Source organism: Magallana gigas, chromosome 8, assembly GCF_963853765.1.
Source record: "Magallana gigas chromosome 8, xbMagGiga1.1, whole genome shotgun sequence".
NCBI classification, from domain to species: Eukaryota; Metazoa; Mollusca; class Bivalvia; order Ostreida; family Ostreidae; genus Magallana; species Magallana gigas.
The window spans coordinates 10,532,006-10,545,303 of NC_088860.1; the positions used below are offsets into that span (position 1 = coordinate 10,532,006).

General features: G+C 34.6%; 2 protein-coding genes across 4 annotated transcripts in view; one reads left to right on the forward strand and one right to left on the reverse strand.

Moving 5' to 3' along the window:
* The window catches only part of LOC105347629 (protein mono-ADP-ribosyltransferase PARP15), a 30,351-nt gene extending 20,171 nt beyond the window's left edge, over window positions 1–10,180 (forward strand). For all 3 annotated transcript variants that reach the window (XM_066069626.1, XM_066069625.1, XM_066069627.1), the window contains 2 exons: window positions 6,562–6,739; window positions 7,932–10,180. In XM_066069626.1, the coding sequence (XP_065925698.1) occupies window positions 6,562–6,739; window positions 7,932–8,221 (468 nt within the window). In that variant the 3' untranslated portion in view covers window positions 8,222–10,180. The remainder of the gene's footprint in view (window positions 1–6,561; window positions 6,740–7,931) is intronic.
* LOC136270616 (uncharacterized) lies at window positions 352–1,583 on the reverse strand. The gene is made up of 3 exons (XM_066068857.1): window positions 1,169–1,583; window positions 898–962; window positions 352–521 (listed from the first exon to the last, which is right to left on the reverse strand). The coding sequence occupies exons 1-3, from the start codon at window positions 1,486–1,488 to the stop codon at window positions 352–354; spliced, it is 555 nt and encodes a 184-aa protein (XP_065924929.1). The 5' UTR covers window positions 1,489–1,583.
* Window positions 10,181–13,298: the final 3,118 nt, after the last annotated feature.

Here is a 13,298-nt window from a genome sequence, read left to right on the forward strand (position 1 = left end):
GCCTTGAAGATGTGTTGTCAATTGGCCGCACATAGGAGGATCCAGGTTCCTGTGAATGACCTTTTGTTTGAGCAGATGTTTCCTTCCTCTTGTTTGCACACTTTGGGCTTTTACCATTCTTCGGTAGGGAGCTTCTGATTTTTTATGTTTTTTCTCTGTTTTGGGGCTGCTGCTGCTGAAACATGCTCCATAATTTTTGCTGTACCTCCAGCTCAGTAATTGCTCTGCCTGATGTAATCTTGCTCAAGGTTTTGCGTTCTTTTTCGGCCTTTAATCCCTCGGATTTTATAAGAACAAGCTCTCTGGTTAGCTCTGCAAAAAAATCCTGACTGTTGTTGTTTTCATCTGCATCTAAATTAGAGGGACAAGAGCTTCTGTTGGCACCACATCAGCATTAAAAGGATAAATTCCACACTTGCGGAAGACAGACTGAAGATTTTGAGCTGATAAAGCTTTGCTGTATGCCTGGCATATCAGGGCACAAACATCCTGTTTGATGATTACTGTTGACTTACTCTCATCTTTAAGTGGCACAAATTGTTATAAATTTTCTGTAGAGGGCCATAGCAACCAACATCCATTAGCTGAAGAATGTGACTAGTGTGCGCTGGCAAAATATGTAACACGATATTGAGTTCTTTTGCTCATTCAACAGCTGCAACTGAAACGTGAGACCTATGCCCATCTAACAGCAGCAGAACTGGTTAATCGAGTCCACCAGGAACATAATGAACAAAGTGGCTCTGTAAATACTGAAGAAATATAACAGAGTTTGACCATCCACTCTCTGTGACATCACCAGCTGCTCCAGGTGTTGAACCTTCCATCAACTCGGACCTCATCCGCATGCCAGGAAAGACAAAATATGGAGGAATGGCAACCCCAGAGGGGCACTACCACATCCCAGTTTGGTAACCGTAGGGAACTTTTCTGTTGTTACAGCTTGTGGCGTGTCTCCAGTGCTGGATACCACATGAGGAGGTGCATGGTTGGATGTGATCCCCTTCTTGTCCACATTAAAATTCTACGGGGCTTATCAAATAAGTTGTACTTTGTGACGATCAACGACAGTTCAACAAAGTATCATTATACATAACCTGGATTTGATGACTTTGCGCGTTGATACTCCAATGCCCGTGGCTTAATAACCTTCATATCTGGTCAATGCTTCATGAACCCTCTAAACCATTTTAATGTTAGAGGTTTCTGCTGCTTGGTCCTCTTACGTAGCTGAATGGCATAGTCAGATGCCATATTGGTCACCTCTTTTCGGGTATACCCATAACCAAATGATGCCATTGCTTTCAAATGTGAAAGAAGCATAGCATCCTCTTCTTGTCCAAGCAATGGTGCTGGCCCCATATGTGAAAGAAGCATAGCCTCCTCTTCTTGTCCAAGCAATGGTGCTGGCCCCATAGTAACTTTCTTCATGTCTACTTTCCCGTTGACCCGGTCACGAAGAGTTTGAGTTGGAACATTATACTGCATTAATATTGCAGCCTTGCGAACACTTGCCCCTTTTCCTTGACAGCTAGATACGCATTTATGAGTCGAGTTGGACTGTACTGTCTAAATTTAATTTTAGGTTTTTTCTTTGGGTTCTAAAAATATGAAAAGGGGTCTTTAATTTGATTTTATAATTTTTCTTTTTAATACGTAGGAATTTTTTTATTTAATGAATAGAATAAACATTTTCATAATATAAACTGGACAATTATCTCCTTATTAAAATGTAAATTCATTCAAATAATTTCTTTTTTATATTATAAATATAAATTCAAATATTTTTATTTCAAATTAAAGGTAGAAAAGTGTTTTCCCCTCAATTAGGATTATTGTTTTTAGTCCCTTTCTCTATTGAATTTATTCCTGCGTTATAATTACGTCTACAAAAAATGTAAGGAATACCAACATTTTCATAACCCAACAATTAAAATGTTTGGCCTGTAGAAACAATCGATAACCATTGTGACCTTTAGATATGCTAATTAGACATGCGCCTTTCATGTCTGAAGTGTACGCTTCAACCCGGTAAACATACATTTTTATAAATAATAAATTTGGTTTTTACAAAATGGCGGATTTTACATATAAAATATAAGTTTGTATAATTTCCTACCTGTTTATTCCGTGTATATTTAACTCTTCGTTTCTGTTTATACGCACTTGTTAACAACCTTTCAAAATCAGCCGTTTATGAAGTAATAGTTTGGCACGTGACCAAATACGACAACAAACAAGATGGCACGCACGACTATAGGACCTTCAAACATATTTGAATAAGCTTATCATCATTACCCATCCTATCGCATTTGTACAGTTTCTCTCATTTTAATTGCAGAGATTATTTATTCAATTGTCAGACTGACACTATTGAGTTGACCTCATATTGAACCTGTGACCTTTTGTATAAAATGTGTGTATTACATGTTAGGAAGTGTAGAAAATTATCAACATGTTTATATGAGTTATAATAGGAAGGAAGGTTTTTTTTCTTTATGTATTATGATGAATCAAATATAATGTAGGCCATGACCCTATGGGAATGATTGTTCTGACCCTAAGAAACAGGAAAATACCAAATATCTTGAAAACTGTTGAGATCCCCACCACTAAACCATATATCATAATTTTTGTTTCTAATTTCATTTTGATGCATCAAATAGTGTTAAGTACATGACCCCAGGTGTTGTCTTTAAATCAACCCCCCTCTCTGAAATAGAAAATGATGATATATTTTGATAACTTTTGAGATCCCCATCCCTAAACTATATTTATTCTAGCTCTTTGTGTCATTGCGCATCAAATGCTATATAGGTTATGCCCCCTTGGAGGAGACACCCTGACTAGAACTAGAAACAATTGTAACGTGTGCCGAATGTAGAAATCTAACAATAGTCCAAAAACTTTCCCAAATTCTAAATATAGCGACACTTACAAAAGACACCAGTCAAGACGATTAACGTTTACACATTTAATAGATTACATATATATCAAAACACACAAACGATAAACAAATACAGAATCAATTAATCTTGACAAAGTTTCACAGATACTCCGCTGATTGAATGGCGACACATAACAGGACGGTGTAGTTTGATGGGACGGTACGCGCACACGGGCGAATTACAGTTCACACACGGATCACAGTTCCCCACCAGATCACAGTTCTCCAAAGTTAAAGACAGTCCAATAGTCACAACTGGATCCCGCACGGCTTGGCCGAATTACCGAGGATTCCTGAATGTATAATAGTCTTTCCTCTCCGATCCCTGGCGTCTCTCTAACTTCGCAGACGAAACTACACATCCTGTCGCGCGCTATGACGTCACACATAAACATGAACACAAAACAGCTGATTATCATAACACAATAAAGTATTTTATCTTATTCATATGTAGTGTTAGACCCATGTGGGTAATTCCTAGCCTGTGGAGGATAAAACTTTTTATACCCCAAATTATATTTTAATTTTAATAGATCATTCGACAATTAAGAATAGCGTTAATTTAAGTCCTTTTTTATTTTAAGCAAATGCGGAAAAATGATACCCATAATAAATTTGAGACCTCTTAACCATTATCTCATGAAACAACATTTTAAAAAAGGAGATATTAAACAAAGTTTTGAATGTAGTGAAACCAATAGACTAAGCAATACGAATCGATCTAAAGGATGCTTATGTACACATTTCAATTTTTCTAAACCTTTAAAAATTTTGAGGTTTTATGCACAAAATCAGTGTTACCAATAGAAAACACTTTCTTTTAGTCCAACATCGACACCAAAATGGTATCAGTAGTAGCTGCTTACCTGGGAACACGCAATGTTTGTCTAGAAGTGTATTTGGACGATTGGTTGGTAGTAAACCAATGCAAAAAAAAATTTGATTCAAGACCGAGGGGTATGCTTGAATCTTCTTGAAACACTAGGTTTCAAAATCAACAAAAAGAAATCTTGTCTGTACCCCTGTCAATCAATTGCTCATCATGGAGCTTTGTTTCTGTGCATACAAAAATTGATACTTCTATCTCAAAACAGAATATTAAATTTGTACACACAACCAAAATGTTAATGCATGGTCAGAAAACAGTCAGATATCTATCTTCTTCAATGGTTAGGAATAGTTTCCTCGTGTATAGATCTAATTCCAAATGCAAGTCTATATATGAGACCTTTTAAAATTTTGAAAACCAAGTTCATTACATTTGGGAAAAGCAATTCCTATTACACAACATCTCAAACTGCACCTACAGTGATGGTTAAATCCCGCAAACACTCGGGGCAGATCTCTGCAACTGGAAGAAATAGGAATGACTAAAACTACAAATTAATTCATCTCTAACTGGTTATGGGGGTCACCTTAGCAATCAGATAATTCAGATAATTCAAGGACTATGGGAGAGTTGTCACCAGAATTGGTACATCAAATGTCTAAAGATGGAAGCAGTATTTTTGACTTTGAAGCATTTTCAAAGACAACTTTTAAAAAAAAACGGTGTGATCAGATGCGACAAAACAGGAGTTGTAGAGTTCAAAAACAAACAGGGGAGAACGAAATATTTTCGTCTTTGTTATCAAACTTAGGATCTTAAAAATTGGGCAATGAAAAAAAAGACAATAACAAACTGACAATCATCTCAAAAATCCATAAAACGAAATGCAAATTTAAAGCAGGGAAACACGGACCTCTAAAATAATAGAGGTAGGATCAGGTGCCTAGGAGGAGTGAGCATCCTCTGCTGACCGGTCACACCAGCTTAATGCTCTTTGTCTTAATCGGGAAAAAGCGGAAAAGTCCCTAGACAATTAGGTGATTAACTATGGTCTAACAATTAGTATGAAAAACGTCAGTCAGCATGCGACTCAGTGGAAGATTGTATTTGCTGAGATGGTCGTTGTATCAACCATAGAACTTACGAAAAGATTACTTCAAACGAGACTGACGATAGTCCTGTATTATCTACTTGTTGTCAGTAGCTTGCATCGCCTTAGAAACTGTTCATACGAAGAGCTGCTCTTGTGTATCGATAAACTAAGAGACAAAAACACCATATGTAGGTGATGAAGGTATATAACTACATAAGTAAGGAAAGTTGAATATAAAAAAATTGTAGTCATCGCGTTTATCATTAAGTTTTGTTGCTGGGTTACCATCAATGTCCATTTCCAGTAAAATAACCAAATATATGAAACAGATGGTGCAGACTATGTGGTAATAAGTCTAAATATCATATTGAAGACTGCACATATAGCTGGAAAATTGAATGTTTCAGCAGATCATTTGAGCAGGGTCAAGATCAGACAAACGGAATGGGTGTTGAGCAAAGAAATGGTTTAGACAATTTTTCAAATGTGGGGACACCCACTTGGCCAGTGATAGACATATGTTATATGATAATACAATGTTAAGGCGTCCCGGAGTTTAAATAGGACTGGAAAACAATATTATTTGAATCATCGCAAAAATACTTTGACCGGGAGTATTTCTAAAAAATATTTATTACATTTATTGACAACGATGTTAAACATTATATTTGATGCATTTTTGTGACGTCATGTGTACTTCTTAATAATGTGACGGGCGAATCCTAATATTGCAGATTATCATATAGACCGTTTCACGATAACTGCAGTACTGCTCTCTAGCAGGGCAAAATGATATATTTTGCCGAAATTCAGTAGGTAGATAATTAAATAACTTAAATGATAAACTCATATTTCACAAAACCACGTCATTTTGCCCTGCAAAAGAGCAGTACTGCAGTTATCGTGAAGGGGTTAATTAAATAAGGTGAATAAAGACATTCAATCTCAAATATTTAAAAAAAAATCCTTTGGTTTTTACATGCATTTAAAATTCTTGACTCAGTTGTTTACACGTAGCAGGGAGGGTCTCTTAACCAATAGTTTATAAATAGTCGTTTACTTTAAATGAGGCTTTAAAGCTGCCGATTATTTGATACTTGTTTTTCAATATGAGTGAATTCTGTACGTCTAGCATTAACGGCAGCAACCATGTAAAGAAAACATGTGGTTTTATTACTGGTTTGATATAATTCACTTTTAACGTTAAGATACATGCCCTAAAAACTATCGACAGTAACTGAAGATCGGGACGTCAAAGTTAATCATGACGTCTTATCGTATGAAGTACAGACAATTGTTTTTCTACAGTTCGCTGTTAAATTAATTGGGAAGCCTTAACATACCTGCGATCCATTTTCTTCCTAGGCACCCGATCCCACCTCTATCTTCTTAGAGGTCCGTGTTTGCTCTGCCTCGAATTTGTATTTCGCCATATTGATTTTTTAGACGGTTGACAGTTGTTATTGTCATATATCTCATATTGCACACATTTTTTTTCTATATTTATTTACTGTTCACTAGAATTTGGATTTGGATAGTTTAATTATAATGGATATGATTCAGTCTTTCCAGTGAGACCTGCAAGCTTCTTATAAATAATTATTTACCAGTACATACTTTCAACAATGAAAAAATGATGCCGTTGATCATTTAAATTCATAGAGTAAGTCTTAAATTTGTTGTTTTTTCCAGATTGAAAGAATACAAAACAGATTACTTTATCAGCAATATGAAGCTAAGTTAAAGCTACTTGAGAACCAAAATTCAACCGGTTGTATTAATGAGCGGATTTTATGGCATGGAACAGCTAATGAGACAGTCGCTTGTATCAACACCTACGGCTTTAACAGGAGCTACTGTGGAAAAAACGGTATTCATAACTACAATAACAACCTGGTTTTAATCAGATCTTCGAATCTTTGAACTATATATTTACTAGCTTTAGGTGCTAGGGCAGGTTTGCGATTTTGAAGCAACTTTAAATGAACTAGATTATTTGAACTGGTTATTACATTTTGAAATAAATACCCACCCGCATTGCTAAAAAAAACAATGAATGTACGTTTTAACAAAGCAGGTGAGTAATTGGGACATGATTAAGTTCAAACCAGGTTTGCTTTAGATTAAATTTTTTTTATAAAAATATAGCATAGAGCTAGTATTAGGTTCAAGTCCTGATCTTAATTTTTCTCGGAGTTTTGCTATTTAGCTAGCCTGAGAATTAGGCTGAAGTGAGCTTTTCTGATCAGAGTTTCTCCAATTTCTGTCATTGTAAACTTTTCACATAGGCCAGAAATGCTGTAACGTGTTGAAGCATCCTCTAGTGTAGATTCAAAGGTTTTTTTTTTCAGATCATGATTCCCGTGGATAGAGTGGGGCCTTAATAAGAGTCGAACTTGTACATAAAAAAATAAGAGAGCGATCTTTATAAATCTTTTTCTCAAAAATATTCCGGCTAGAAAAAGCAAGAACCTGTATGAAAACATCCTCAGTAGTGAAAATTCAAATTTGTTTAAAGTATATATAATATCGGGGGTAGAGTGGGGGTAAAAATCGAGATGTGTTGAATTTTTACATTAGAATAAACATAGAAAAACTTCTAAAATCATATCTAAAAAGTTGAAACATTAAAATGAGCGCAAACACTGTGAAGAAAATTTGAAAATCTTTTTAACAAGATATACGATGCTAAGTTGTAGGACACTTTGTATATGATACTTTAAGGACTCTGTAAAGCTTGGCTAATTTTGCTCAGTTGAGCGATTTTGCTCACTGGACTCTTGTTTGCATGATATCTTATAATTCATTAGCAATATATTGTGTACTGATGCAATTTTGAAAAGTTACACGTTGCAATGTTTAAAATTTTTCATATGTAACCTTTGATTTTCTTAAATAATGCTACTATATCATTTATAACAATATAGCTTTCATATTACAAGAATTTTAAATTATGACAACCCTTATATAGGCTATGTTTGAGGTGAATTCTGTTACCCCTGAATTCATGATTTTTTCATTTAAAATTAGCAATATTAACATGCTTTAAAATTTACTTTCAGCTGTGGTTTATGGAACTGGTGTTTATTTTGCCATAAATGCTGCTTACTCTGCAAGAGACACTTACAGCCCCCGAGATTATAACAAATGCAAGAGAGTATACCGGTGTCGCGTTTTGACAGGAGAGTACTGTCAAGGGACACAAGGAATGAAAATTCCCCCAATTAAACCTGTAGCCGCATTTACCCATACATTGTATGACTCTGTGGTTGACAATATGAGAAATCCGGGAATCTTTGTAATATTTAGCGACACACAGGCCTATCCCGAGTATTTGATCACTTTTGTTTAGCAATTTTTCTGGAATAGAAAAACTTTGTGCATTATTTTCATTTTTCTGACTTCGAGATTAGGTTCTAATTGTGATATCCAGGCATTACAGTGATCTTATCATCTATTCCAATTCGAACTCTTGTTTTCCCTGTGAAATATATGAGTATTGCAAGTAAGGGAATGCATTCTTGATCACCTGTGGTCTCTGATATAATGACTGATTACCACCATATGTCGTCATTACATTTGTTGTTTCAAGGAGCTTATCACTGGCTAAAGCATTTTTGCCAATATATTTATTGATATGTACTAACAATTATCAAACAGCAAAAAGATAGTGGCGGGTGCATCTGACTTTCCTTGATACTCTTTCATGCAAAAAGCATGTTTCTTCTATTTAAATTTGAGCCTTTTAATTCATCAACTTTTTAGCTCACCGAGACGAAGTCGCGGTTTATTTTTTTTGCTATACCCCCGGCCTGATTTAAATTTTTGTTGCAGGTCCTGTATCTAACTTATTACTTGTCCTGTCCTCACCAAACTTGCATGGATGATGCATCTGGACCTAATTATGGGCTTAAAAGACTTGGATGCTGAATCAGGGCCTTGAATTTCAGATGCTGTAGGAGGTTAAGGTTTTTGGAGCAGGTGCCCTTTGATAGCAATTTCTAAGTTACTGCTGGTCCGTACTTCACCAAACTTGCATGGGTAATGCGTCTTATAATACTGATGCACTAGACAAGCTTGAATGTTGAATATGAGCCATAGGTTTTGGAAGATGGAGGAGGTTAAGCTAGAGCTGGTTAAAGTTTTTGGAATAAGTGCCCTCTGATGATTATATCTTACTTATTACTGGTCCCTACTTCACCAAACCTGCATTGATTGTGCATCTTATAATACTGATGCACTTGACAGGCTTGAATGCTGAATTTGAGCCATAGGTTTCGGATGCCGAAGAAGGTTAAGGTTTTTAGAGCTGGTTAAAGTTTTTGGAGTCCTTTGATGAGTATATCTTAGTTATTATTGGTCTTAACATCACTACACTTGCATGAATGGTGTGTATTATGATACTGATGCAGGCTTGAAAGCTGAATCTGCGTCATAGGTTCCAGATGCTGATGAGGTAAAGTTTTTTGATCGCAGAGGCAGCTTCAGGTGCAGGATCTGATCTCCATCATCAAGGATACTAAAAAGTATAGCTTAGTTATTACTGGTCCTAACTTCACCAAACTTGCATGGATGGTACGTCTTATGATACTGATGCTCCAGACAGGCGTAAATGTTGAATTTGAGCCATAGGTTTCGGAAACTTGAGGAGATTAAGATTTTAAAAGCTGGTTGTTGGTTTTTTTTTTTTGGAACAGGTGCCCTCTGATGATTATATATTAATTATTACTGGTACTTCACCAAACTTGCATGGATGATGCGTCTTATGATAATGATGCACCTGGCAGGCTTGAATGGTGAATCTGAGCCATAGGTTTCGGTTGCTGGATGAGACTTAGTTTTTTTGAACAAATGTTTTTATAGATAATAGCCTGCATAGTTGATTAACTTTGATATAAATGAATCACAGAGGTAGCTTCAGATGCAGAGCTTGATCTCCATTATCATGGATGCAAAAAAACATTTCCTACCTTATTCAAACCTGCTTGCTAGATGTGTTTGTTGTTAATAATATAAAATGATTCCTATGATATAGTATTGTATGATATGATGCACTATTGTTTTATATGATACAATATTATATCATATTGCATACCTGTTAACCTTTCAAAGCTGTTATGTGGGAGAATCTCCCCCTTACCAACTTGGCTAAGGGGGAGATTTTGCGTAAACGACGTTTTTCCACGTGAAATGCAAAAAAAATACTGTTAGATACCTTATTTTAGCATTGTAATTAATGCATTTGCAATCATTTTAAATTTTATTATTTCTTTGACTACCAGTGTGCAATTACAACTTGTGTTGTGTTCAGAAAACTGCATGGTACAATACAAGAAGTCAATAGTGCCACTTTTTATATTAAGTCTTCTTATTGTTGAGTATTGAACCATCACTGCATGCTGACATGCTGACATCTAGGGTAGGCCCTATACACAAAAAAATTATTTTGCGTATTTTGAATATGCAGTGAAACCCAGTTAAGAAAATACCAGTAAATAATATTCATTAAAATTATTTTTTGCCTTATATATAGGAAAGATTTTTAATTCACAAAACAACATGTATTTCTCCAGTATCATTTAAAAATGATCTCTGTTGTAATGTCTATAGCATCCCTGTAATTCATAGTACCGGTACAATAAACTTTAAAAACTCTTGTGAAATGCTTTTACACTTTTTCCTCGAGCTTCACTTTTATCGGTAGCTTGTATAAACACTCAGTGTTCCAAACTCACTTTGATTTTTACCGACCGTGCTGGCCAGACATAATTAGTCACGACTCCCTGCACGTGGCGTGGGTGCTTTACCTGTGCACCTGTTAAGTGACATCACTGGCTGTGTATTGTTTTCTTTGGTGTTACAGAGTAAAATCAAGATGTTTTAAGCTTTCACTTATTTTTTATAAGGCCTATGCATAACTAAATACGTAACTGATTTAAGTCAAAACCGGAAGTAATCGTAAAAAGTAAACTGGACTATAACATGTCATACTATGATCACGGTAGACAGTACTTGGAGATGGATTTTGATATATTCAAGCTACACAGCAGCTTTTTTAGCTCAAATTCAGAGAAAAACCCGCAGTGGTTGTTGAAATTTGCATGTAAAGATTCAGAATTGGGAAGGGGGGGGGGTATGGGGAAGACAAATACGATTGCGGGAGAAATTTGTCTCCCGCGCGGGAGATAGGTTGGATGCGGGAGATCTTAGATTTTTAGGCCGTTTTGCGGGAGTCTCCCGCGCAATGCGGGAGGGTTAACAGGTATGTATTGTAAAAAGTTATATGACAAGATATAATATGGTATCAATTTTTTGCACATTATTATATGAAATTGTATTATGATATCGTTATGTATAGTATTGTAAATTATAATACAATATTGTAAAATATGATATTGCACTATTTTATCACATGCTATTGTTTCATATAATATCGCAATGTATAATATTGTAACATATGATACGATATTATATACTATTTAATATCTTATAATATAATACAGTATTGCATACCATGATTTTGGTTAAAATATGATATATTTTTATATCACATGAAATTGTAATAATTGTATTTATATATATATTAGTGTATAATATGATTGATATTGTATACTATGATATTGTATTATATCATATATTACTGTATCATGTGATAATTTATCAATTAATATGATACAATATTGTATCAAATTATATTGTATCATATGATACAATATCATATTATGTGTCAAATATTATTACTTATTAGGTTAGTTACTGACTCACTACGGAAATATACTGGGTTGATCAATCTCATAGATGGCGAGGCGAGCTATCCTAATAAGTGCTTTGTTTTCCCGAGGACTATCAAGCGACATATTTATTCACAAATAGCGATGATCTACACAAAGCCATGTACAAGATGCCTTACATCTCGTCAGATTTAACTCATTTAAACTCTTTAAAATATTCAATCTCACATTTCAAATAATCTATAAAATTTTTTGCTTCACCTCTGTTTACTTACAATGTTTTGTTGCTATTCAATTTTAAATGTTTTCCCTTTCTTCGGCAGAGATTTTAGCAAATTTCGACGCTGCCGTTTTGTTCTGCTCCAGACAAAACAATGTGACGTCAATATTCTAAGGGCAACTACTCTAATTTTAAAGAATTTCAAAAGGCAACTACTCCTAATACTTTAAGAACTTACGGCATGCGGTTTATGTATTAAATACTATAAAATGTCGAAATGAGTAAGCGAAGCGGTGGCCAATGACGGCCATATTGCCTAATATTATTTCTCACCGAACAAATATAGAGATATATGAGGCAATCACGTGCTATGTTTAAACCAATGAAAGTGTGACATTTCAGTCCAAAGGAAAACAAAATCCAATAAAAAACATTACAATATCATACTATATTATATAATATAATATCATATCTTACAATATTGTAATGTATTATGTGATATGATATTGTATCATTTAATACTAATAAGATTGTATCATATATTACATATAATGATACTGTATTATGTGATTAAATATATTAATGTATTACACGATACAATATCATTTGTCACTATATTATGTTGCATCATTATCTTTTTACAGTATTTTATTGTATTACATGAGATATATTGTAAATATCAAACGATGCAACACCGTATGAAATTTAAATATAATCATCATACCATTTTTAAACATATTAGATATGATATTGTGTCAAAGCAGTATCCATGTACAACCAAGATCATTAACTATGATTTTCATATAATGTGATAAAGGTGGTCTCATAAAGGTGATGTCTTGTCTCGGCGAGCTTTGTAATCTGTGATTACCTATGTTGGAATACGGTATACGAGGGTTGTTCGGAAATAATTGAGACGTTTACTCTAACTTCCTTGTGTAAAAAGATAAATCATTGAAATTTCACCAGGATATAAACCAGGATTTTTTTATTATCGTAAAAATGTTGAAGTTGATGACATCATTTGTTCATTCCCGGTAAGCTAACAAACTTGCCTACATCCGATGACCCGGCGCAATCATAAAATCATCGCAATGTTACTTTGACGTTTTCCCTTGGCCCTATTTTATAAACACCTTACAAACGAAAGGAAAACATTAACTATTCTTCATTTTTCTTCTTTTCTTTTTATTTGAAAATTGCAACAGTTAAATATATTTTCCATTTTTTGATTTTTTGTGAAAAAGTCAAGTTATTTCTTCCCAAAAGTAGACTACTGTGAAATTGCTCTTACAATCAATGTGTTTATATCTTTTAACTGTTAAAATCAGTTTGTGTGAAAAAAAGTACTTGATACATGTATTAAGTCCCTTTGTTTTAAGTCTAGTTAAACAATCAGTTGGAAAAAACCCGACTAACTGAAGCTTTTGACCCTTTTCCATCGTATTGTTTTTACGCAGCAATGTTAAGGCGTCCCT